Here is a 27,114-nt window from a genome sequence, read left to right as displayed (position 1 = left end):
TGCATTTTCCTTTAATTTTATAAGCACTTGAGTTAGTTTAATATTATATATAAAACAAAAAGAAACAATAAAACTTTATGATCCACCAAATAAATTCATTGCCAAGTTCCCCAAAACAAAAAAAAACAAAAAAAAAAACATGAAATTTAAGAGTTTGATAATTAAAAAAAAAAAGCAAAAAAAAAAAACTGAATGACATAAACCATATTATTTTCGAGACACAACTTCTCTTTTATCACCACCACAACTACTCTTCCGTCACTTCCGCCCCTTCTGCTGCTTCCCCCGCCTCAACTTCCTCCGCCACCGCTTCCCTGCCGCTTCTTTCACCGCCATAACCACTTCCTCCGGTCCTGCCATGACGTTCATACATCATGTTGTGGAAACGACGTTCTCTATCAACAGTACGTTCGTTTCTCTCATGACGCTGCATCCTTCTGTCCAACGAAGTGTCACCCCAGTGGTGAATCCTCATGCTGCGATTGTTAGTGACTTGGTTCAGAACATATGGAGGTAACGTAGTAGAAATAGGAGGCAGCAGAGTACTGTCACTCCCCACCCTAGTTGACTGAATTAACAATAAATCATCAATCTCATATGTTAAGTACTCATCGAATAATATCAATTCCAAGCCACATATAATATCAGAAAATTGGAAAACAATTTAGGTCTAAATCTGTTACCATTTGAAACATATAATCTCTTATGTCAAGATGAAAACGCGTATTATCGATATACGGAAATGGAGGGTGTGGATCTACAGGCTTTGCCAACAACCAATGACCTTTTTCGATCCGTCTACAACATGGACATTCCATCCTCTTCTTTGTATTGAAGTGTGAACCCAAACAATCTGTAGGAAACATGTAATAGTAAGAATCTCTAAGCAAATCGAAAAGGGACATAAATCAACAGAAACAAATAAAATAAAATTGAATCTATTTTTCTCAAAATGAATAAAAATATTATTTAGTGCTCACCCAAATGAAACCTATGGCTACATCGAAGGTTAACCACAGTTCGTTCATTAGCATCATTAGTCAATGGCTCTAAACAAACCACACAATCGTCAGCAGAAACGACTTGTTTGCCTTTGATATCACTCTCTAAACTCATGGCGATTGTCTAATCTTATTTAAAGAAAAAAAAATTCTCAAAATCTTTGAAAGAACGAAAAGAAATTGGTGGCTGAAACTTGACACTGGAAGAGCCCTATTTATATAGACAGGCAAGTAGTGGTTGATGGAATCCCAATATTTTACTTTTTATTTTTATCTTATCAACACTTTTAATAGTTTAAGTAATTTCTTAAATATTTTTTTTCTTCTAGTAAGATTGTTAAGACTTAAGACTTCTCCTTTGACTCTCTTCTATAAAACTTTACAATCTCCTTATGTTTTCTATCCAATATTTTACAAAAACTAGCTAAATAATATGTTTTATAAATTTCCACTGAATAAGTTGCCAATCATAGATACCTAACAAAATTCAATATTTAACGGTTTTTTAAAATTTTACGTGCCAATGTATCTAACGACTATTGCCCGTTTAGTTATTTTTAATAGTTATGTAAGAAACATCAACAAATAACAAATATTTGAAGTTATTTCGTGCCAGATATATCTAACGGCTATCTCACCAACTATTTATGACTAATTTTTTACGTTAGAAATAAATCACCAAATAATTAATATTTAAAGTATTTCGAGCTAATTATATATAACAGATAACTATGTCTTAAAAATAATTAAGATATCATATTTTAAATATTATATATAACAAAAAATATACAGAAAATTAAATTCATTATTGTATAAAATTTTGAGAAAGGAAAAAATAGAAAATTAAATCTAAAAAAGATATTTTTCTTTAATGGGAGTGTGTATGTTGACTCCCTTTATAGATGGTTTTTACTTTCGAGATTTCTTTCTATTAGAGTTAATTAAAGAAATAAAAGGAAAGAATACAAAAAAAATATATAGATAAACTTCAAAATAAAAGAAAAAACATTGCAAAGTAAACCTCCATAAGTCCGAAAGTCATCAATTTGACCGTGACGACGTTAAGTCGTTAACATTGTTATTAGTACTAACATAAATAAAAACTTTTTGTGTGCGTTAAAGGTCGAACCCATGACTTCTGGCCCAAAGTGCGTGGCACAGTAAGACAAATTATGCTACTGAATTGGTCACATAGTAGTAACATAGTAATAAAAAATTGTAACATGTTTCGTTTTATACAAACGGATCTTGGATCCCGGATAATAATTTTAATCATAATAATTTTAATCATAATAATTTTACTTGAATCACTTGATCCCGCACATCGTGCGGGTTGTTATCTAGTCTATACTAGTATTTTTGCAACATTTTGGTGACGGGTGGGTAAAAATGCTTCTGAGTTGGGTTATATTTAACCCAACTCATACACCGGATATTCCATATTTAATAATTTAGATATTTAGAAGACTTGATTAAAATTTAGAATTATGATTCTCCTATCATCTTTGTTTGATTTGTTTTTAACTGTTTTGAATCATCATATCATACATAAATTAAAAAGAAAATCAATTTTTTTTCTGCATATACTGTGATTCGAAATTTTAAAAACGGACATATATTATCTAATTGACGAAAATGTGTGTTCAACATTCTACGTCGATTAAAATATTTAGACAATGATTCAGAATCATATCATAAATAAGATCAACATTAATAAAATAAATGAGTTTTTTGGCCGGACGGGTTTGGCGGGAAGGGTTTTGAATCAACAATAATAAAAAGATTAAAATATCATTAATCCGCCGCTTCAATACGGATTAAATCCTTATATTTTTTCTAATACCCCCAATATTAGACATATTAAATCAGTCTCATATAGAAAAGATTGTATAAAACCAAAAATTGTCTCGTGGTATAATGTTACTTAATAACAATATTTATAAAATTTTAAATATCATTAACATGCCGCTTTAATACATATTAAATCTTCAGTTTATTAAAATATAAATGTCTTAGAGAATGATATGATTTGTATATATATAATAAATAATCATTAAATTTTAAAATAAAAACAAATCACGGGACGGGTTAAAAAATTATGGAACGAGTTATATTTCGGAAAGGATTCATATGGCGGAAGAATTTGAATCAATATTTATATACCGCTTTAATACGGGTTAAATCCTCAGTTTATTAATAATTATCTCGTGGACTCGTGGTATACCGTTTTTTAATAACAATTGTAAACTATAATATAAATAAATATGTTATAAGGAGATATAATTTACAAAATATTTTTATACTAACTTTAAAATTAAATCATCCCGCGGTGTACCGCGGATTAAAATCTAGTAATTATATACAACCACTTGGAATAATAAATAAATAACCAAAAAAATGATTTTTGGTTTCTGCAACTAGTGTCTAGTGACGGCAGTGGTGATGGTGAAGATGGCGGTGGCGGGTTAAGGATAATCTTGGGGTTAGTTTATGATAGTGGTGGCCGAAAAGGTTGTGGGTTGTGGCAGTAACGATGGTACAGTAAACTTTTTATGTTTTTAAAACAAGGCTACAATTTAGCTCTTCTTATAAACCAAATTCATCTCTGTATATCTTTGTATATATAATTCAACACCCATTTTGGTGTAGACGACTAAAATTGCAGTCAAATGTTCATTTATTTAATTTTCGTTGTACATACCTATCAACCCCACCTGCTAAGGTAGAGCAACATAGGTCCCATATTATATATAAGAACATCCTCATTGATAGGCTCTTACTCTTAATGTTAACTCTTAGGATTAGTTTTAATTTAACTCATATATTCAAGACTACCTTAAAAATAGTAATCGGTATTAGAAATCTGAACAAAAAAAAGAGTTTTAGCACATTGAAATAGCATATAAATGTGACATGTCTCGATTTAGATAACATGCACGTGAAAATATGGATGTCTCTATGAAAAAAGTAGAGATATATATGTGCATCTATCGGATAAACACAAGATCAGTTTAAAAAATAGAGATCTATATGTGTGCTAGATAAGCAAATTAGCAATCCGAACAGAAAAGAATTTTGTACCAAGATTTAGGTTTGAAATAGCAGATGCATGAGGCGATTTGCAGAGACGACGGAGAATCAAGTATAGAAAACGTCACATTTGTATAGAGTGCTTTCGATTGAGAAAATAGACACAACGCTTGGTATAGAGAACGAGATCAATGAACACGAACGTTAACGTGGGGTGATATTTGATATGGCGGTGACGGTGAGAGAGTTCCCGACAGACTGAAAAGGAGGGTAAACAGTGAGAGAGAGATACAATTTTGCTAGGGTTTTTGAGAAATAGGTTTTGCTCTCACTTGGGCACCCAAAAGACGCATTGAATGGGAATATAATTTGTTTTTGGGTATATTTCACGGCACATCATTTGACCATGTTTTTCTAATCTAGTTTTAGCTAAGTGAGATTCAGTTCTCAAGTAATAGCCATCTGTTCTTTCTTTAGAGGAAAATGTCTTTCTAACCAAATGAGGTGTCAAAATGGGTCAAAATTCATGAATCAACTCAACTCAACTCAATCCATAAACTCTAATGAGTAGAAAATTTTGATTCAAATGAGTTGATGGATCAAATTAGTTATTGGATCAAAACAGTTGATGGATAAAATGAGTTGGATTGTAATGGGTCTAATGTTTCAATGGTTTAGCCATTTAACCCATCAATTTTTGTTAAATTGAATCAAAATAATTCAAATCTCTAAACCAATATCAATTTGAGTCTAACTAAAACTTCTAAACCGATTGAATATAATCTTTAGTTTTCCCGCCAAACATGTGAATACACAATTTTCTCGCTAAAAACGTAAATTCATGATTTTTCCACCAGAACGTAAATCCGCAATTCTTCGTAAAAACTCACAATTTTTAACCAAAAACGAGAATGTGCAATTTCCCGTTAAAAACGTAAATCCATGCATTTTCCGCCAAAAAAATATTCACAGTTTTAACCACAAACGAGAATACGCAATTTTCCCACCAAAAACGTAAATCCAATCAGTTTCATCTTCAAGTGGGTGTGGATGAGAGTTATACATTGATGGTGTCGAAGAGAACAAGCAATCGATTGTTTGAACTGCCATTAATGGGTTTTAAACAACTATGTACTTTTTTTTGTGGGTAGGCGTGAACTTTGCTTTAAATGGGTGAGAGATGTTTGGGATTTAAAGTAGCCTATTTTATCTTAACAGCTCAAAAATGATGAAGACGATAACTCTAGAGACAGATGAGAAGCTTTTTGTCGTCTCAGCATACGCTTGCTTACGTTTCTTCCTCTTCTTATCAAGCACATTCGATCTGCTGGTCTTCTTTTCTTGGCATCTTCTACAACTAAGCATCGGCGATAAAGACATAAGAGAACCACGGTGCTTGCAGCAGTAAACGAAGATATCAGAGTTGGATCGATGTTATCCCCAAGTTGGTTTAAAACATGGGTTTGGGTCTGTTCTGTAATGCACACCAAGTGATTGCCGAAATTACAGAGTTGAAATCAACATTTCATCATTAGAGAAGCAAGTACAAAAGCTTTGAGGAGAAGAACGAGCAAAACAAATCAGGTATCGAGTCTGCATATTCTTCTAAGACATAACAAATGTCACTAATTTGTGATAGCTTCACAAAGAGGAACAAAGGATTTGGAGTTATAGGCTTGGAATCATGCTGGTTATCGTTTATTTGGTGGTTTTACTGGCTGGTTTAGATTATAGGATTGAACTCTTGAACCTAGAATGAAGTAGGACTGTCTTGGGTTTGATAAGGATGGGTTTATGGCTGCAATTTTCTGGTTTTGATGAGCGCACACAAGATTTTGAAATGTGAGTAAGAGGAGACATACCTTGAAGAAAATTGAGGTATTTGTGGTAGTGGAATGCTTCGAACTCAAGGTTTTCGAACTCAAGGTTTTATAACAAGAAGCTGGACGTATCAGCCAAAAGGATGACTTAAAGAGTAAACTTTTAAGCATTTCCATGTAATTGAGTTGCTATAGAGATTTTAAGTTTGCAAACTTTGTTGAATTAGTTGGACATACAAAAAAAAAAAAACAAAATGAAGTCATTGTTTCTGCCATTCATATCACACTCACATGAACAACAAAATTAAGCCTAACCAAGAGATCTTTCGTGTAACTGATTCCATTAACGAGCTCAATTATCGAGAGTTGATTTGTGGTGTTCGTCCAAGTGGCTGCTTAGTTTGTTATTAATTTATTATTAATGGATTCGTGGAGATGGAATTGAGGTTATTGAACCTAAACCATGTGATCGTGAATGGAATTGTGGTGTTGTTATTAAATTATGAGTTGGTTTAATTATTAAACCGAATCTAATTGTTGTAATGTTATTAAATTATTAGATTTTGTTTGGCTAATGGATGAGAAGCACATGTAGCGAGTACTCTCTCTGTTCAGTTTAGTTGTCGTTTTAGGATTTAAATTTTGTTTCATAATAGTTGTCGTTTTAGGTTTTCAATGCAAATGTTTGGTGAAAATTTCAATTTTATCCCTACTGTTTTAATGTTTTGGCCAATGAATTTTTTATAAAATATATTAATAAAGGGTAAAACATAAAATTTAATGGTTTTCTTAATTTGTGTGAAAAAACTTAAACGACAACTAAAACGAAACGGAGGGAATATGATTTAAGTAGTTGTGGGAAGATAATTTTCCTTCATCATGAGACAAATTAGGAGAGTTAAGTAGTAGGTAAGGAAACACGGATTCTTAGAGCAACGTCAACACAACACCAATTTGGTGTTGAAATTACACTAAATTTGATGTTTTAGTGTCCCAATTTGTTTTTCATCTCTAATCACACATCACCAAATTTTACACTAAAACAATATTTATTATTGTATTATTAAATTTAAGATTCTTTTTATTTTTTAAAGGTTTGATAAATACTAATGAATCTTAGAAATGATTAATTATAAGTTAATATAAGAATAAAATCGGTGATGACAAAAAAGATATTACAATCAATAAATTTAAAATAGCGGTAAATAAATCACATCTTATCATTTCTCAAAATTAATATATTTGAATCACAAGTGTTCAATTAATGCATTTACTTATTGATTTAAATATTTTGTGCAAAGTAAATTTTCATATTAATTTACAACTAAATTTTATATTCTTAAAATGAAAAATATAAAATATTGATGTTATATTATATTTTTAGTTGATAAAAAATAATTTAGTTATACTAATAAATGAAAAACGAATAAAATAGTATTTTAATTTTTAGTGTTTTATGAACAGTGTTGATAAAGCCAAAAAAAAAAAAAAAAAATTGGTGTGGGATATACGGGTCGACTGGAGATGATAACTCACCAATTATAGTGTTTTAGTGTGACGTTGGAGTTGCTCTTAGTGAGATAAAGAGGTCATAATTATTTTGAGAGAGGTCGACTAAGCTCTCCAAGTCCAAGATTACCTCTGAGAAAGCCATGCGATACTCTCTATAAGTATAGACCTAAATATATCTCACACTCATGCTTGTTCTCTGTGGTGAATAGAGCCATCCATTCACATCAAAATGGGCTTGTTTCAACGATGAATCCTCATGCCAAAGTTGTTTTCATCTCAAGTTCAAACTTGTCGTGTTGCTTTCACCCCACGCCAAATTTACGGGAGAGTATTAGGAGTTACAAGAATTTCATAGATTATGTTTTGTGAAAAGCACATTACTCTATGTAATTAGGTTAGCAAAGCAAGTAGTCTTTTATATATTAATTATTTAATGAGAACAGTGAGACTAACCTAAAGACTTGTCAAAGAGGCAACACTCTTTCTTCCCCTTTTTATGATTGAATCAAAGCTCTTTTCTTTCCTTTAGTTTCTGTCACTAAATAAAGCTTTAATAAGCTATTTCATTTCAGTTTCTTTTTTCTCTTTTACTAAGCTCTACAAGAGCTAGAATAAGCTTGTTTTGGATTTGCATACTCACATAAGTTGAAACTTAATCATATATTTAAATTATTTTTTCATGTATCTTGTTCGCTCTTTAACATAAATATTAACGGAAAAATGCTACTCAAAACAGTTTCATATAAATTCTACAATAGAATCACTAATCCTCCTGTTTCTCTTAAAAGAAGAATATGTAATCGACTATGACTCTACACTATATAAGATTAGGATTTCTAATTGTTAGAGATTGAAATACCTAAAAATTGTTTATTTATTTGATTAGTTTCAATCACAATTTAAAAAAAAAATACCCTGCGGCGTAGCGCGGGTTTTAACCTAGTTTGAATTAATGGCAAAACTAAATAAAAAGCAAGACTAAAATAAAAAATGTAAAATCAATGGATGATAGAAACATTGGGCATCACGAAAATCAAGCGGACAAAGTATATAAGAAAGATTGAAGAATCGGTCAGAAACTCAAACCATTAGATAAGATGAAATAAGATTGATCCATTGTGGTAGTATATATCATTGATGAGATCTAATAACTTAGCATGCTAAACCGTCGTTTGAATCCTAAGAGATTAAATAAGCATAATCGTCTGAGATCGATCCGTTAAAAAAGCCCTAACATCAGCTTTCTTTAGGTAGGGCTTTTTGTTCATCTCTACTCCTTCAAGAAATGAACCTAACACTTTTGGTGCATTAATTAGCTACTCTATGATACAAGATGACCTAAGAAAGATGCATTCTAAGGAGGTAGATGGATACTCCTTAACTTCAAAAGAAGTTGCAAAGCAAGAACCGTAGAATCACAATGTCATATAGGATCAAATATTCTTTTAAAACGCTTCCAAAGGCGGTGAAACCTTGATAAGAAGATGGCGTGTAACTAAAAACCTTAAGATCGCAATGTCTTAAGACCGAAAGCATCTTAGAACGACATCTACTAATATTGGCAGTGAATAGCGCCACAAATGATGGTGTAAATCATTTGATAACCCGAACCACAGATATACACACCCTAGATTGATTGCTTGGATGAACACACCAAGTAATCGAAAAAGTTCACAAGGAATAAATGAGAATCACTCTCACAAATAAGAAAAGGGTTTTATAAAAAACTAGTTTATGGCATCTCCGGAGTACCACCATCCGTATTTGTGCGATTCAGAATGGGAAACCAAATGAAGATTGTTGGTGTCGGATCCCGCACCAGAAGTCCGAGACCAACCAAAGATTGCCACGTAGTCAAGATAAAGGCCCATAAAAGATAAAGCCCGTCGAATCCATGAGCCAAGGGAACAGTCGAAGTGGTTGTCACCACTTCGAGAATCCGAAGTGATTGCACTGTGACATGAGTTCGGTGTAGAAGACACGGGTAAGTCGGTTCAAGGACACTTGGGCCAAAAAGGCGAGGCCCATGAAGATCAGAGTCAACTCAAATTCAAACGTTGAGCATTAAAGTCGAAGAATCAAAACGGACACATTTAAGAGGGAATAATTGTACTTAATTATTCATTTTAATGTCAATTCTCTATGTATAAATATGAAGGCCAATGGCCATGTAAAGGGGGATCTTCCTCTCAAGAAAGAAATACTATAGCAATTTTCGTAGCAATTTAGAAGTTTTTACCTATTCATTTTTGTCCCTCAAGAATAATCTTTCCTACTTAATAAAATACTTCAGTGTGTGAATCCGACATCCACATTTTGGCGCCGTCTGTGGGGAACGATTTGGATTCTTGAGTGGTCAGATTTTTCCTTTATCACACTTCCGAGATAAGCAACAATGTCAGGAGGAGACACCGTTGAGACATCATTGGCTGAAACCCTCAAAGCTATGCAGCAAACCATGTCGGACATATCACAAAAGTTCTCGGATGTGGAAAAAGCCGTCGATACGTTGCAAACATCCCAGGTATCTCTTAGTCAAAACGTCAATACTATACAAACTCGTGTTCGCTCTTTAAGTGCAGGAAACCTTGTGGGAATCCGAAGAGGGATATTCAACTCGCCAAGTTCCGCTGCACGAAATGAAACCAGCGGACAAACAACTCCTGGTGCTACTAATAACGTGGCTCAGACGTTGGAAGAAGAGACACAGCTCGGAGATGAAGAACAACTTGCAGCTCAATACGAGCAGGAGAACCTCGACCAGTTTGAGACCATGAGGAAGGTTAGCCAGGAATTAAAAGAAATGAAATCAAAATTTCATCAAGCTACAAGTTCGGAGCCAGACATCAATCGAGTCATTGAAGAGGCTAGGCGAACACCTTTCATCTCGCGAATTGCAAGTTTGAGGATCAAAGATTCCCGGAAACTCAAGTTGGACCCTTACAGCGGATTGGAGGATCCAAAAAGCTATCTCGCAGCTTTTCTGATCGCTGCTGGAAGAGTCGAATTGGATGAAGCTGATGAGGACGCAGGCTACTGCAAGCTTTTTTCGGAGAATCTATGTGGCCAAGCTCTAATGTGGTTCACCCAATTAGAGCCGGGTTCGATCAGTAATTTTGACGAACTATCAGCCGTGTTCTTAAAGCAATATTCCATCCTTATGGATAAAAGCGTTTCGGATGCCGATCTTTGGAACTTGTCGCAAGGGTCAAGTGAGTCACTTCGAGTTTTCATCACCAAGTTCAAATGAGTGCTGTCAAAACTCCCAAGAATCTCACAGCAATCAGCTTTATCTGCCCTACGAAAAGGATTGCGACATGATTCAAGGTTTAAAGAAGACTTAATACTTCATAAACCAGACACAATTCAGGATGCACTCTTCCGCGCGAACAACTGGATGGAGGTAGAGGACGAAAAAGAAAGTTTTGCCAAAAGGAACAAACAAGAAAAGCCGGCAATCACCGTCCCTACCAAGAAGTTCGAGCCTAGGGAGAACAAAGGACCAAGGAAATTTGGGTCGCAACCCTTCAACAGTACCGTCGGAAAGCAATTCCAAGGGAAAGGAAGATCAAACACTTGGGTCCGTGATGAAAGTCTATATTGCGATATTCATAAAGTAACCGGGCATTTAACCAAGGATTGCAGCGTTCTTAAAAAGCACCTCGCAGAGCTTTGGGCCAGTGGAGATCTTTCCAAATTCGATGTAAAAGATTTTGTAAAGGAATACCACGAAGCGAAGGAAAACTCCAAAAATCAAGATTCCAAAAGACCAAGGTTATCCAACGAGGAAGAACCAAGGAGTTCAAAGGGTAAGATCAATGTGATTCTAGGAGGTTCCAAGTTTTGCGGAGATTCGATAAGTTCCATCAAGAAACATAGACGAAATATCCTACTCAAAGCAAGCTTAAGCGAGGAAATCGATTTTCAGGGTGCATCGATATCATTTAATGAAGAAGAAACGCGGTACCTCGAAAGACCGCATGATGATGCTCTAGTCATTACCCTTGACGTTGCTAACTTCGAAGTATCAAGGGTCCTTATAGATACAGGCAGTTCGGTCGACCTGATCTTTTTAAGTACCTTAGAAAGAATGGGAATCAGCCGAGCAGACATAGTGGGGCCTCCGTCTCCATTAGTTGCATTCACAAGTGAATCAGCCATGTCTCTCGGGACAATCAAGCTACCGGTCCTTGCCAAAAAAGTATCGAAGATCGTGGACTTCGTTGTCTTCGATAAACCCGCAGCTTACAACATCATCCTTGGTACTCCCTGGATCTATCAAATGAAAGCAGTCCCCTCTACATATCATCAATGTATCAAATTTCCAACATCAAGAGGAGTGGAAACAATTCGGGGAGATCAAGAAGCTTCACGGACGTGTTATCTGGCTAGCCACCGTATGAAGATTCAATAGCAATTAACGAAGCCCGCAAAAGAGGGACTAAGAACAAAATTTCCTAGCGGGCAGAAGAAAGATGATCTAGTAATCGAAGTGGTGTTGGAAGAAGACAAGCCGGACCGGAAAATTTGAATTGGAGCAACTCTGACTGGCCAAATAAAAGAAGCTTTGATCGAACTCTTAAAGAAAAACAAAACATCGTTTGCATGGTCAGCAGCAGACATGCCTGGTATAGATCCAAATATAATTTGTCACGAGCTAAACGTGGATCCAAGCTTCAAGCCGGTGAAACAGAAAAGAAGAAAGCTCGGAGTGGAGCGAGCCAAAGTGGTAAATGACGAAGTGGATAAACTTTTGAAGATAGGGTCCATAAGAGAAGTGCAATACCCGGAATGGGTAGCGAACACTGTCGTCGTCAAAAAGAAGAATGGGAAAGATAGGGTTTGCATCTATTTTACAGACCTAAATAAAGCATGTCCCAAAGATAGTTTCCCGCTCCCACATATAGATCGCCTTGTAGAGTCCACCGCTGGGAACGAGCTGTTAACATTCATGGACGCCTTCTCGGGTTATAATCAAATAATGATGAACCCCGAAGATCAAGAAAAGACGTCATTCATCACTGATAGAGGTATCTATTGTTACAAGGTAATGCCTTTTGGTTTGAAAAATGCAGGAGCAACTTACCAGCGGTTGGTTAACAAAATGTTCCACAATCACCTCGGGAAGACAATGGAAGTCTACATAGATGATATGTTGGTCAAATCGTTAAAGAAAGAAGATCACGTTAAACATTTGGAGGAATGTTTTGATATTCTCAATAAATATCAAATGAAGCTGAACCCGGCGAAGTGCACATTTGGAGTCCCATCTGGAGAATTTCTTGGCTATATCGTGACAGAAAGAGGGATTGAAGCCAATCCAAATCAAATTAACGCCTTTCTTAACATGCCGTCTCCAAGAAACTTCAAAGAAGTACAACGGTTGACGGGGCGGATTACGGCTTTGAATCGTTTTATCTCGAGATCAACAGATAAGTCGTTACCTTTCTACCAAATTCTAAAAGGGAACAAAGGATTCCTTTGGGATGAGAAGTGTGAAGAAGCTTTTGGGCAGCTTAAGGCATACTTAACCACTCCGCCTATACTGTCCAAACCGGAAGTGGATGAGAAACTTTATTTGTATGTATCGGTTTCAAACCACGCGGTTAGTGGAATCTTGGCTCGGGATGTTCGTTTGGTTCGAGAGCATCCCGAGCCAGAGCCACGAGTATTTCACAAGGTTGACCAAATTCCGGCTAAAGACTGGGGGGCTGACTGGAGGGAGCCAATAAAGCACTACATCATGACAGGTGAGCTCCCAAAGAATAAATGGCAGGCCAGGAAAATGAAAGTCGTTAGCGCGAAATTTTGTCTGTCAAAGGATGCGTTATATAGACGAGGTGTCAGTGACCCTTACCTATTATGCATTTTTGGGCCCGAAGTCGAAATCGTCATGAGCGAAGTGCACGAAGGATTATGTGGGAGTCATTCATCAGGAAGAGCTATGGCTTTTAAAGTTAAAAGAATGGGATATTTTTAGCCCACTATGATCACAGATTGTGTTAAGTTCGCCCAAAGATGCAAGCGCTGCCAACTCCATGCACCATTGATCCATCAACCATCGGAATTATTCTCCTCCATTTCCGCCCCATACCCGTTTATGAGGTGGTCAATGGACATCATTGGACCATTACACAAATCAACTCGAGGTGTACAGTACCTTTTAGTCCTTACGGACTACTTTTCAAAATGGATTGAAGTTGAGGCGTATGTTGGTATCAAGGATTCGGCAGTGAAGACCTTTATTTGGAAAAACATTATATGTCGACATGGAGTTCCATACGAAATAGTCACTGATAATGGACCGCAATTCATTTCACACGAGTTTGATGCCTTTTGTGTGGACTGGGGAATTAAAGTTAGTTATTCTACTCCACGATATCCGCAAGGAAACGGTCAAGCTGAAGCCGCGAACAAGACAATATTAAGCAACCTCAAGAAGCGCTTAAGTCATCTAAAGGGAGGATGGTATGAAGAACTCCAACCCGTCCTGTGGGCCTATCGTACAACCCCTAGGCGACCTACAGGAGAAACTCCATTCTCTTTGGTTTACGGCATGGAGGCGGTAGTACCAGCTGAACTCAATGTGCCCGGACTTCGCCGAACAGAAGCACCGTTAAATGAGGAAGAAAATTCAGCAATGCTTAATGATTCACTAGATACCATAAATGAAAGGCGTGATCAAGCTCTAATTCGGATCCAGAATTACCAGCAGGCAGCAGCCCAGTATTACAATTCTAAGGTTAAAAGTAGGCCTTTTTTTGTGGGAGATTATATATTAAGGCGCGTCTTTGACAACAAAAAAGAAGAAGGTGCCGGTAAACTTGGTATTAATTGGGAAGGACCTTACATTATTACCGAAGTGGTTCGGAACGGTGTTTATAGGTTGAAAGACTTAGAAGGCAATCCGGTCAAGCGACCTTGGAATGTGATCAACCTAAAGAAGTTTTATGTTTAAAGCTACATGCATTGTTTATGTACATGAACTACGATGTGGCTTGATCCCGAAATGGGTACGTAGGCAGCTTGGAAACAAGTTCAGCTATTAATAAAAATTTGTTTTATTTCTTTATTAAAGGATAAAGGTTCGACTTTGCGAACAAGTGAAGCAAATAGAAGGTTCGGCTAAGCGAACATACAAGAAATTGGGAATAGAACGTTTATTCAAAAGACGGAATGTCCCTCATCGTACACTTCGGACTATGAAAATCTTGTTGACAAGCAGAACACTTCAACTCCTTGACCAGCAAGATCGAGGATTGGCATCATGCAGTCCGGAATTCGAGCAAAGTCAGAGATTCCAAGCTCAATCCATTCTCCGGGGTGAGATTCAAGGATGTGAAGATTTCTTGACACTGTAGTAAGCCTGCGTTGCATCCGGTTAATCCTCTTCCGGAGTCTCCTCTTTTCCGACATAAGCTTCCGGTGTTGAAGCTCGAGTGCCTCTATAAACGCCGTCGCTGTTCCTTAGTCTCTGATTGGGAGATCCCTGATCAAAGCACATGGGGCTCGGATCTGAGATCTCAAGGAGCCGCGAAGTGGAGGAGGCTGCCTGCTTGGCTCATTTGGAACATCTTCGTTTATCATTCCGATTCTGGAGAAGTCGGGCATAGATTCTGAACAGCGAAGATTGAACTCCATACCTACTAAAATGAAAAGAATGGTGAGAAGTAAAGGGAAATTGAGACTATAATTTATAGGAACGTCATATCCCCAACAAGCTGCGGATTCTATCCAAGGAATGGAGTGATTCGCGGAGAGATTTATGCCCTCGAACAGATCCTGCATTAAAAGGCGCATCTCCGAGAATATTCGAAAAGAAAGGAAAGTTGCAAGTGTTTCCATAAATAAAAAGGGGGGCCGAAGCCCATTACGAGTTTAAAATAAGTGAAGAAGTTAAAGAACATTTATGGAAGAGGCTCAGGAACAGGCTCCTTCATCGCCGGTTTAGTCTTCGAAGTGGACGCCTTGTTCTTGGCATCCACTTCGGAACGATCCCGAACGCTGGCCTCCTCCTCCAAATCGTCCTCCTCTTCGCTGTCAGATGGAACGGCGCAAACATGGACGTTCACGGGACCCGGGACTCCTTTAGCGCGGAGATACATCCGAAGCATCTTCGGGATCTCAGCGACGGAGTCGAAGTTCCGCCACTCCCATTGAAAGGGATCACTCTCCAAGGCCCGTATCTTCCTCTCCACCCGAGCAATGCGAGCCTCGAGTGTTTGCCTTTTAAGGCCCAGCCGTTGCCTCTCTTCACACAAGCGACGGTGCTTGTCGGCAACCTAGCATAAAGATGAATGAATAAGATGAAACAAAAAGTTTTTAAGTCAAAAACTTTAAATATTTACCTTGTCGATAAACTCGCAAGCCTCTTTCTTCTCCTTTGAAGGAAAGTGAAAGACGGCGTGAGGGAAGAGAACGCCGGCCGGTTCAAAGCCGTCGCCGGACAAGAAGAGTGGGCTGCCGGGATCAACGGGGGCTACTTTTTCGTTTTCCATTCTTGAAATATTTCTCAAGTAAGATTCTAAAATCGTGTTTAAATAAAGCTTAGAAGTGGGTAAGCCTTTATTTATAATGATTTAGGGTTTGTCTTGGAACCATAAATCCAATAATGGTAGTGTGTCCGAATGGTTTAAACCATTTTTGGAAAATCGAGAAAAGGCAGTTATTGCATTAAAGACGAGCCGTTTTCCTTACTTATAAGAAAGGAAAGCGCAACCGTCGCATTAACTACAAAAGTTTCTGAGGCCCAAGCCCAATAAGTTTATCGAGTTGACTAAACCCGAGGTGGGGAACTCGCTTTAAGCCGAGCTCAGTTCTCGCATTCTAAAGAGAAAGGTCTGATCAGCCTAAAAATCTCAAAAGCATAACCACAAGGCCACAAAAGGTTAAAAGCGGACTTTGCAAACCCGCATATAATTTTAACCAAACCCCCTTGGGAACATAACCTAAAAAGGTTTAAAAGCCTCCTCAGGCAAATATCTTGTTCAAAAGAAATGATAAAGCCTCCTTAGGCCAAAAATAAGTTCGAAATTAAGTCTTAAAATTAAAGGGACAATTCCCAATTTAAAGTGGACGCAGCCACTACGGAGTGATATCCACCTCGGACCCCGGCTCAGCAACCGAAGTTTCGTTCACCTCCTTAGTTGGTGCTTGGTCGGATGGAGCTCTTGGTCCGCCCTCTACATTACAACCATCCTCCGGAGTGACCGCCGGTGCCACAGGTACTTCGGGTGGGACGACATCCTCCGCCTCACTTGAACCTGGGAAGGACAGTCCCAGTCAACTTAAAAAAAAAAGAAGTGAGGAAAAGGTAGTAAATGTCAAGAGCCAAGCATTACCTGCCCAATCTAGACCTGATTCACTTATAGGAGGCGATTCAGTGAAGAATTCCTCGAAGTCCTGAGGGTTGAAGGTCGAAGTAGGAAGAGCTGCCAAGCGACTCCGCTTTTCAGAAAGATTAGCCGACAGTTCGGTCCTCTCATGCTCCTCGGAGAAATCTGTATCATGGATTTGATCCAGCAAGATCAGGTTGCTCTCGTGCTCCTTGATGTCTGATTCCAAATCAGACCTAGCTTTCTCGGTCTGCATGAATCGGATGGCCCCTTGGATCAACTCCATCCCGCGTCCCTTAACCTCTTTTCTGGCTTTTGATGCCGACCTCGCCAACTCGGAGTCACGCAATTTAGCAATCGCCTTGTACTTCGCGTTAAGCTCAATAAGCTGGTTGTTCAGGGTATCGGCGGTTGATTCGGATTCATGAAGTCTACCCTGAACACCAGAAAGCTCACCCTGGAGTTTGAAATTTTGGTCATACTGGTCCTGTAGCTCCCCTTTTATCTTCGCAAGCTCGGATGATAGACCATCAACCTTGTCCTCCAAATCATGCTTGGAGTCGGTAGAAGAGCGGAGGTCAACTTCGAGATTAGAAAACTTGTCCTTCCACGTGTCGATCTCTTTCTCCCGACCAATGACCAACCCTTCGTAATGTTCAATTATGTCATTGAGCTCGCCGTTCGCCTGTAAACCCGGAATGACGGATCAGTTCAAAAAATGACGGTAAAGTCAGAAATTGAAGCGGAACTAACCCGAGATGAATGATGAGCATGAAGTAGATATCGTTCACGAATTGCAGAGCGCCATTTGTTGAATTCCGGCAGGATCGCGCCTGACCGGGTTTTGAAGCACCGAAAAACGTTACCTTCTTTCTCCATGGCTACGAAAGCGAAAGAGAAAAGGTCTTAGAAATTCAAAATAAGTACAAGACCAAAAGAATACATGTGCATCGTCATACCTGAGAGCGATTTGATCTGAGGAACAAGAGCAAGCTTTGTCTTCGGAGAATCATCTCGAGACTCAGAACTATCCTTCTGAGAAGTTGCACCCAGGTTCGTCTTCTCACCACTACGTTGAGAAGAAGAAGACATATCAACAGGACGAGGCGGACCCATTGGTTCAGTAGGAGGGGACGATCGAGGAGAACGGTCAATCCGGGCCCTTGACTTCTCTCTTCGCGGAGAAGAACCACTGCGGGATGACATGTCCCTCTTTTTGCGAATTAAATCCTTGAGCGGTTCGTTGCTAAAGTCATCCCGGGAAGAACGATGAGAATCGCGGTTAGGAGATTGAAGCCTCCGGGAAGGACGCTCGTCGTGACGTTCACGTCGAGGTGTCAATCTGAAAACAGCGACGGATCTGGCTCCTTCGGTGCTACCGTCGTCAACCAATAAGGTTTTGCTATAATCTTTTTTGTCAATGGCGGTCGCAAGGAACGCCTTGTTCTCGTCACAAGCCTCAGCCATCGGCTTGGAGATCATTTTTCGCTGGGCAGTAAGAGCCCGAGCTGACATTCCCTGGGTTGAGGGAGGGGCGGAAGACGATGAAGATGGTTGGGAGGGCTCATCCTGAGTTTTCGATTGGCTTCTATGAACCGATCGAGAGTGAAAGAATTCCAAAGGGTTTCCCCTTCGAGGATTATTTTGAAGAAGCCAATGAATTCCTCAGTTGGTAAAGACGGAGCGACGAAAGCTGCGAAGTGAAAATAACAAGTTTAATCAATAGGAATAATAAAATTGGAGGAATGAATGCGACCTAATTTCTACCAGGTTTCGCGGACCACTTCGATGGAAGTAAATCTGATAGACTTCCAATCGAAGCAGGGGTTTTCTTAATCAGGAACCAAGGGTGATGCCAATTTTCATCCTTGTTTGGAAGATGTGAAATGACGTTCCTGTTAGCATTAGGGTATGCCGAGAAATACCCCGTCTTCTTCGATGAACTTCTCACGCTTAGAAGCTCATTCAACTCGGGGACCCCTATGATGTATCCGGCCTCCGCCGCTACTGTTATAATTCCAAGTATGGTTCGGAGAAGATTGGGGGTCAATTGAGGAAGAGCGATCTCGAGAACCGCCAAGTACCGAACTAGGGCTTCGGGAAGTGGGAAAGTTAATCCGCAACCCTTGAAATAAATCTCGTACACATAGAAGTAACCATCGCGATGGTTCTCTGGGGATTCTGTGGGGGCAGCTATTTGTGCTTCCGCCATAATTTCCGGCGGAATCCGGCAAAGCTCTCTCAATCGCTCGAGGGATTGAAGAGTACAAGTGGATCTATAGTGCGGACCAGCAATATCATTAGGGCGAGTGCACTCGTCATTACTAGGGCGCCTATCGTCAAATGACGGAGATTCGGGCCTTTCGGAATCAGAATTCATCGGAGAATATGAGAAATTTAAAATCCGGCAAAGAGAAAATCGGCGAGGAAAGAGAAGAGAAAGTTTTCGATTAAAGCGTAAGAGTAAAAGTGATGATGAAAGAAGTTACCTCACGAAAGCTAAGTGATAATGATGGAACCGTCTTGGAAATCGTGGAAGAAGTGGGAAGGTTTTTTCCCGCTTTAATAGTAAATAAACGATATGCGGTCATAATGGCGACAGATGTCACGCGACTAAATATGGGTAGCACCGAAATTAAAGGACTGATGGGATCTTGGCGGGAAAATCAGAAGATTCCTCGGAACGCAATCTTTGGTCATTAAAGCATTTAAAGTCCTCCGAATTGGAATAGCACTTCGAAGAACTTGGGGGGCTAATTGTTGGTGTCGGATCCCGCACCAGAAGTCCGAGACCAACCAAAGATTGCCACGTAGTCAAGATAAAGGCCCATAAAAGATAAAGCCCGTCGAATCCATGAGCCAAGGGAACAGTCGAAGTGGTTGTCACCACTTCGAGAATCCGAAGTGATTGCACTGTGACATGAGTTCGGTGTAGAAGACACGGGTAAGTCGGTTCAAGGACACTTGGGCCAAAAAGGCGAGGCCCATGAAGATCAGAGTCAACTCAAATTCAAACGTTGAGCATTAAAGTCGAAGAATCAAAACGGACACATTTAAGAGGGAATAATTGTACTTAATTATTCATTTTAATGTCAATTCTCTATGTATAAATATGAAGGCCAATGGCCATGTAAAGGGGGATCTTCCTCTCAAGAAAGAAATACTATAGCAATTTTCGTAGCAATTTAGAAGTTTTTACCTATTCATTTTTGTCCCTCAAGAATAATCTTTCCTACTTAATAAAATACTTGAGTGTGTGAATCCGACATCCACAAAGATGAGAGTTTTGGCTGAATTTGTAGAGTCAAAGGGTAACGTTGAGGAACATGGCCATGCTGGAATAGCAGTGGACGAAATACTCAAAGTGTTGTGGCAGACATCCGATTTGCTAACATGGATAGGAACGCAACCAATATTTTGGTACAAGAAGGCAACAACGGGTCAGTTAACCTATTGCCAATAGATCACGAACGGTCCTTCTCCAATAATCTTACTCGACAACAAAACTTTATTTTTTATTGATTCAATGTCTATTTCCTTTTGTCATGTTGCTTAGGTAGGGGAGTTTAATTACATAATTAATAGAATACTTTGCTTTGATTGATATATGTAATCATGAAAATATCCAAATTTGAAAAAGTATGTAATTTCATAGATAGTTAGCGATTTTATATTTAGTTGTTTATAGATCGATAGTGGATGATTAAGCAATATAATCTTGTTTTAGGTTTTGAAGTTTTAATATAACTTTTTTTGGTGAATATGTAAAAGTCATATTAGATTTAAGAAATGATCTGAATTCAAAAAAACATGTATTTTTATTTGCATAGGATATCCAAAAACTTTGGACCGGCTCTGCACGATATGTGTTATTCCAATGTTCAACAAGATTACAACATTTGGCGGCCGTTGTTGGATAAAATGGTTACATGCTAATGATAAAGGTATTGCCAACAAAGTTTTTTCTTTGCGCTCCGTCAATTACGGGGATTACTCTATCCCGATAATGATCCCGAGACATGAGTAATCCCGTAAATGAGATACACAAACTTGTCATCACATACACATGCTTCCGGGACATCGATGAGAACATTATTAATCTTATGGTCTAAAAGGCGAAAACATGTCACTTCAGCTTGTGCCAATAGATCACGAGATGTGCTTTTGGCAATGATGTACAACCATATAACATTTGTAGCCCTTGCTGGTTAACTTGGTTAAAGAATGAAAGAAAACGCAATTAAACTTTCTCCTTGAAGTCTGTAAATTATGTGGCAGGTCTAGACTTTGATAAGGATCTTGACTTTGTTCCAGGATGTGGATGGGAACCTGGGTTGGGTTTGAGTGAAAACTTCAAGGTTTTTGGAACTTTTTTTGAGAAGGCCTTACATGCTTTAGTGTTGTTTGCTTATTCTTAAATTTGCATTAGTTATTGTTAGAGTTCGTTTTTAATGTTTTTATTGCAATTAAATATTCTGGTGTTGTCTTCGAGACATGATAATTAAATTTTTAATGTGTAGTTTGTTCTAGAATATTAATTATAACTACAAATTTTATTTTTAATTAGAGAATTTAAATATTTTACGAAATTAGGCAAATTTTCTTCAAATTAAGAATAATTAATTTATCAAGAAATGAATACATTTATTAATTAAGAAAATATCTCATTCCCACATTATTAATTTTTAGAGGTTTTGATGTACTTTTATTCAAGTGTACTACCATTTGCACATAATGTGTATGCACTATTGTTGACGTTCTAGTTGTCTTTGATAAAAATATGTATACACATTATGAGATCTTTAATACTCTAATATGTCGCTTTAACTTTACCAGCTAATACTGTAATTGTTATAACTTATAAGGAATAAAAATACATTAGGTTACTGAAATGAAAACAACCAACAACAAAATATATGACAAGAGTTAAATGCCGACGAACACTAAAAAATATTTGATAATGCACTTTAGAATCAACAAGAATGAGTTGTAAAATTAATCTCTTCTAAAACTTTATGAAGAGTAAGTGGAAGTTTGGAGGCACACATGCGTCGTGAACTCTGTGATATGTTTCTTGTCTATGGACTTTCACAAACTCTACATACAAAAGAAAAAACGAAGTAAGTGAAGTAAAATGCTTAATCTCGTAATTAATATCTTCTAACTAGCAGAATTCATATTTGCACACACATGGATTTGGGTATGTACGTATGCAGCCACTATTTCAGCGTGGATTGGTTTTATATATGTCAGACATATTTTCATATATAGTACAAGTGAACTATTAACTTTTTATAGTTTGAAATCTGTTTATAAGATGACAGTAAACAGAGCAAGGCCGAGGGAGAAACCATGAGGAACGCGAGATTCAAGAGGAAAGAAACCATGAGGAACGCGAGATTCAAGAGGAAAGAAACCACTGAGCATCCTTGACGTTAAAGTTGGAGAGAGTGGGGAAGCGTTTGACTTTGTTGTAAGATTGAAACACAAAGAAAATATATAGATTAGAAATAAGATTTTTCACTTCCAAATCAAGAAATTTAGATATATAGACAGACCATCGAAAATGTTACGAGTAAGGGATAATATAAGTAAAAGCTTTGACGATGAATATATATATATATATTCCCAAAATCTGTTGGTCCTTCCAATTGGTTTTTCTCCAAATAAGCAAAATGTAATGAAGGATATTCATTAACAATGTAGTAGAAAACTCACATCACATTTCAAGTTGTGGAATAAACTCTTGTCAGGTGGAAGCGTGGATTCAAAGTAATTATTATTGGTGTTTAATTTGATAAGTGTCTTTAAATTGGCCAATGATACATGAATATTGCCACTATAGTTTTTTCGCAAAGATCCAAATATCTTAGTTCATTAGGTTTCTGATTGAACCTGGATCTTGACCTCGTAATATTACGCCTAAAGGCAAGAGTTTTTGAGACAAGAAAATATTCTTAATGAAGAAGAAAATACCACTCTTTATTTCAAAGTGTTGTTGATTATGTCAAGTGAAATTACCTCGGAATATTTAACAACGCAAGTGACACCCTCCCAAAAACAGCACACTGTTGTTCCATGAGCTTAACCATGCATTATTATCGCTAGGGTTAGACCGCGAAATTCGAAATTCATCTTTTAATTGCAGAAATGGCAGATCATAGGAGAAACAAGAGTATATGGTAGGAGGGTTAAACAGAAGAGATAGCAATAACAATGGCTCCGAACCATCATATCTTTCTTTCTTTTTGTAGTCGAGTAATAGGTTATGTAATGCTTATGTGGCTTCCTCTTTAAAATAGAAGAAACTCGTTAGTTGGTGGAGCTTTTGACATGGAATTTTTTTCTGTCAGTTGTTCGAATTGGGTTGATTTTCCAAGTCTTCTTATACTCTATATGATCATTTGATTTTTTTTTCCAAGGGCTCAAACTTCTCTCCATAGACGTTGACTCATTCCTTCCATCTTATAATTATCCAGCACCTACTTTCTTCTTCTTTAAGTTAAGTCACTTTGGGTTTATTACACGACTTCCTTAGTTCATAATCAGGAAAAGTAAAGGAACTCATAAAGTGGCTTAATTTTCCATGAACATACTAATCAAGGGTTTCTTGCTTTCTATGTTGAGAACTTTTTTTTAACATACATACCATAAATTATCATAGCTTAATGAAGTTTTTACGACTATTTCATGATAACAAAGCTTTTGTTAAATGGTCACCACTATGATATCTGATAATTTTGTCTTTGATTCCACCATCGTTGTAAAAGAAAATTGAAAGGAGTAGTAAAAATCGAAAGTACAGGATCCAGTCGCGGATCTAGAATCAATTTCTAATGTGGTTAATATGTTATACGAAGAGAAAATGAGGGATTTAATCATATTTTAATGGGGTCAATATAAGGAATTTAAACATATTCTATAATTTACTCTTAATTTTTAAAAGCAAATCAGTTAAAATTCAAAAGTCGTTGAGGTCAAGTGACACCAATACCACCAACATAGCTCTGCCACTAACAAGACCAATCCGACAGGAAACTCAATAAATTTTAGAATGGATTAAAATCCGCCAAAACTGGTTATCCTTGTTTTGAATGCTATTTGCTTTTACTGGTATATATTTAATGTTAAGAACATCTATCAGCAATTTGTTGTCCAAGTTAATTTACGCTACAATTAGCTAATACAAGTCCTTAATAATAAATTATTCAAATTTTCATTTTGTAAAAAAATATTTAAGTTTTGATTATATTTTTGATTAAGTTAAAAAATCAGATTTGAGTTAAGCCTCTTAAACTAGCCGAAATCCGTCAAAACTGGTGATCTGGTCCAATACCAAAGCCCAGTTAATAATCATTCATAATTTTTGATTCATTATTAAGACTACAATTTGAGTAAAAAGAAAAACAAAAATTGTCAACCAATTTGAGCAATATTATATTTACAAATTGCAAATTTTTAAAAGATATTTTTCCTTTTAAAGGTCGTTTCCAGTTTTATTTGTCAGTTTTATGGAAAATCAATTTATCTCATTTGATTTCTATGTTTGTTATCATTTTTTTTTTCTTCCCTTCATGATAACTCCTTCCCGATCAACACATTTTGAAACATTCGTGATTTGTTTTGTTCACAAAAAACTAGAATGATTTAAGATGCTGTTTTTGTTGCTAAGTAAAGTGATATTGAAAATCTTTAAGCATGTTTTGTGTATGTTAATTCATGTTTTATGGTTATTTACACCTAAAACTTAAGCATGTTTTTCTTTAATTTTATAAGGACTTGGGTTAGTTTAATATTATATATAAAATAAAAAGAAGCCATAAAACTATGATGCACAAAAGAAACTCAATGCCAAGTTCTCCAAAACAAAAAAAAAAACAAAAAAAAAATTAAAAAAACCATGAAAGTTAAGAGTTTGATAAACAAAACACGACATGAAAAAAAAACTGAATGAAGCAAAGTCTAAATGATCACATAAACCATATTATTTTCGAGCCAACGGACTCACAACCATTTTCCGTCGCTACTCTTCTGTCATTTCCGCCCCTTCTGCTGCTTCCCCCGCCTCCGCCACCGCTTCCCCACCGCTGTTTTCACCGCCTCCCCCACCACTTCTTTCACAGCCATAAAGTTCACACAGCATTTTGTGTAAACGACTTTCGCTATCAACAATAATGGCTACATGTTCGTCTATCTGACGCTGCATCCTTGCGTCCAAAGTAGTGTTACGCGACTCACGCCATCGGTTAATCCTCGCGTTGCCATTGTCAGTGATTTGGGACGGAACATTTGGAATTAACATACCTGTATTGGTTAAGATTCTATCCATATCACTATGAAAAAAATAAGGCACACCGTCACTCTCCACCCTGGTTGGCTGAACCAATAATAAATCATCAATATGTTAAGTATTCATCGAATAATATCAATTCCAAACAAAATATAATATCAGACAATTGGAAAAAATTTTAGGTCTAGATCTGTTACCATGTCAAGTAATATATCATCATCTCTTTCTAGTTGATCACGCAAAACATCGATATCCCGATATGGCGGGTCTAGATCTACAGGTTTTGCGAACAACCATTTTCCCTTTTCAATCTGTCTACAACATGGACATTCCATCTTGTTCTTTATATTGAAGAATGAACCAACACAATCTGTAGGAAACCAAACCTATTAGTGAATGATTTTTTATAATTAAAAATATTCATAATGAAAAATACACCTACAATATTAACTTTCCCAGCCAACAATCTCCTTACCAATTTGCTAAATAATCTCATAAATATTGGGGCAATTTTGGTCGACATAAATATATAGACAACCAAGAATGTCTCAGGGAGTGATGTAATAATCTGAAGACCCAATATTGTAATGCAGGTTCGAGTTAATGGATACATCAAACAAGGTGGAGATCGAGAGAGAGACAAAAACAAATTATTTCCATCAAAGAATAAACTAAGATAATAGATTCACAACAAAACTCTACAAAACAAAACAAATAATAAGAATCTCCAAACAAATCGAAAAGGGACATTAATCAACAGAAACAAATAAAAAAATGGATCTATTTGGTGCTCACCTAAGTGAAACCTGTGGCTACATTGAAGATTAACCACAGTTCGTTTAGCATCATTAGCCAATGGCTCGAAAAAAACCGCACAGTCTTCATCATCAACTGGTTCAACGACTCGTTTGCTTTCTTTAATATCACTCTCTAAACTCATAGCTACTGTCTAATCTTATTAAAAGAAAAAAAAAATCTCAAAATCTCAGAAAGAATGGAAAGAAATCGCTGACTGAAACTTGACAATGGAAGAGCCCAATTTATATAGACGGGCAAGTACTGGTTGATTCACTCCCAAGATTTTACTCTTTTATTTTTATCTTATCCACACTTTTTAACCACCTCTAAATAAAATTTCTCATAGTTCACGTTATTTCTTAAATATTGTTTTATTTTCTAGTAAGATAGTTATAGGACTTCTCCTTTGAAAACTTTACAATCTCCTTATGTTTTCTATCCAATATTTTACATAGACTAGCTAAATTATAATATGATTTTTTTTATATAAATTTTCAGTGGATTAGTTGCCAATCTTAGATACCTAACAATATTCAATAAGTAACAGATGTTGGTGTCGGATCCCGCAGTTCGGATCCGGTCCGGAAAAATAGTGGATCAATAATACGAAGTGGGCCGTCGGCCCGGTCCAGGGGACGAAAAGAGCGGCCCAATAAGTTCCAGCCCAGTTCGAGTCAAACGTCGGGATCTCACGAGTTAAATGAAAGGCGGGTTGCACGGGATCAGCTAGATCGGGAAGATTCGAAACGGAAGCAATAATGAAGGCGAGATCTGCGGCTTGATGAGCGACTTCGGTTTCAAATCGTGTAATTATAAATAAGAAACGAAAACCATTGTATGGGGGGACGGAATTTTTCTTGAGCAATAAACAGACACATAGACTTTACTCTCTTGTTTTCTTTTCACGATTGTTGTTCGAATTAGCAAGGCTAGACGATCCGATACACATCAATTTTGTATTGCGGATTCCGACATCCACAATTTGGCGCTAGAAGGAGGGTATTTCTAGTCTTTTACTCCAGAATATCAATCGAAAAGATGTCAGACGTGGCGGATCCGGCTTCAGTCCTCGACGAGATCAAGAAGTTGCTGAAAGATCTGTCCGAGAAGACCGACCAGCAGCAGCTCGCCACCACTGCGTTGTCTGAGAAGCTTTCAGCGTTTAAAGAGCAAAGCGGCAGCCAAATCGCAGTCCTCACAGCAAGTTGTTCCGAAATCAGGTCAGCCCATCATGCTTATGCGGATCGGGTTGATACAATTCTTGCAGGAACTTTGCGGACCAGCGGACCTCGCGGCCATTTGGATTTTCATGGTCCGAACGTTTCGGA

The 27,114-nt window shown here is 37.3% G+C and overlaps 5 protein-coding genes across 5 annotated transcripts; 1 reads left to right on the top strand and 4 right to left on the bottom strand.

The window, feature by feature from the left end:
- Window positions 1-242: 242 nt before the first annotated feature.
- Window positions 243-1,114, bottom strand: LOC9299202. Its single transcript, XM_021021349.1, has 2 exons — window positions 684-1,114; window positions 243-568 (listed from the first exon to the last, which is right to left on the bottom strand). Exons 1-2 carry the CDS (start codon window positions 903-905, stop codon window positions 248-250), a joined length of 543 nt encoding a protein of 180 aa, XP_020877008.1. The 5' UTR covers window positions 906-1,114; the 3' UTR covers window positions 243-247.
- A 15,333-nt stretch (window positions 1,115-16,447) lies between these two features.
- On the bottom strand, window positions 16,448-18,213 carry LOC110227056. Its single transcript, XM_021020138.1, has 6 exons — window positions 17,994-18,213; window positions 17,658-17,900; window positions 17,452-17,579; window positions 17,067-17,383; window positions 16,705-17,024; window positions 16,448-16,626 (listed from the first exon to the last, which is right to left on the bottom strand). The coding sequence occupies exons 1-6, from the start codon at window positions 18,211-18,213 to the stop codon at window positions 16,448-16,450; spliced, it is 1,407 nt and encodes a 468-aa protein (XP_020875797.1).
- Window positions 18,214-18,454: 241 nt separating this feature from the next.
- On the bottom strand, window positions 18,455-19,078 carry LOC110226956 (meiosis-specific protein ASY2-like). The gene has a single exon (XM_021019989.1). The coding sequence runs from the start codon at window positions 19,076-19,078 to the stop codon at window positions 18,455-18,457; it is 624 nt and encodes a 207-aa protein (XP_020875648.1).
- Window positions 19,079-19,975: 897 nt separating this feature from the next.
- On the top strand, window positions 19,976-20,257 carry LOC110226898 (phosphatidylinositol 4-kinase gamma 2). The gene is given in 2 exon segments (XM_021019808.1): window positions 19,976-20,060; window positions 20,063-20,257. Coding segments are annotated over 2 exon segments (243 nt in total). The 3' UTR covers window positions 20,221-20,257.
- Window positions 20,258-24,524: 4,267 nt separating this feature from the next.
- LOC9299313 lies at window positions 24,525-26,321 on the bottom strand. The gene is made up of 3 exons (XM_002863078.2): window positions 25,784-26,321; window positions 25,186-25,358; window positions 24,525-25,075 (listed from the first exon to the last, which is right to left on the bottom strand). The coding sequence occupies exons 1-3, from the start codon at window positions 25,926-25,928 to the stop codon at window positions 24,722-24,724; spliced, it is 672 nt and encodes a 223-aa protein (XP_002863124.1). The 5' UTR covers window positions 25,929-26,321; the 3' UTR covers window positions 24,525-24,721.
- Between the last annotated feature and the right edge of the window lie 793 nt (window positions 26,322-27,114).

Source organism: Arabidopsis lyrata, assembly GCF_000004255.2.
Source record: "Arabidopsis lyrata subsp. lyrata unplaced genomic scaffold ARALYscaffold_9, whole genome shotgun sequence".
Taxonomy (NCBI): domain Eukaryota; kingdom Viridiplantae; phylum Streptophyta; class Magnoliopsida; order Brassicales; family Brassicaceae; genus Arabidopsis; species Arabidopsis lyrata.
Note: the sequence above shows the minus strand (reverse complement) of the source record. Positions and strands in the feature narration are given on the sequence as shown.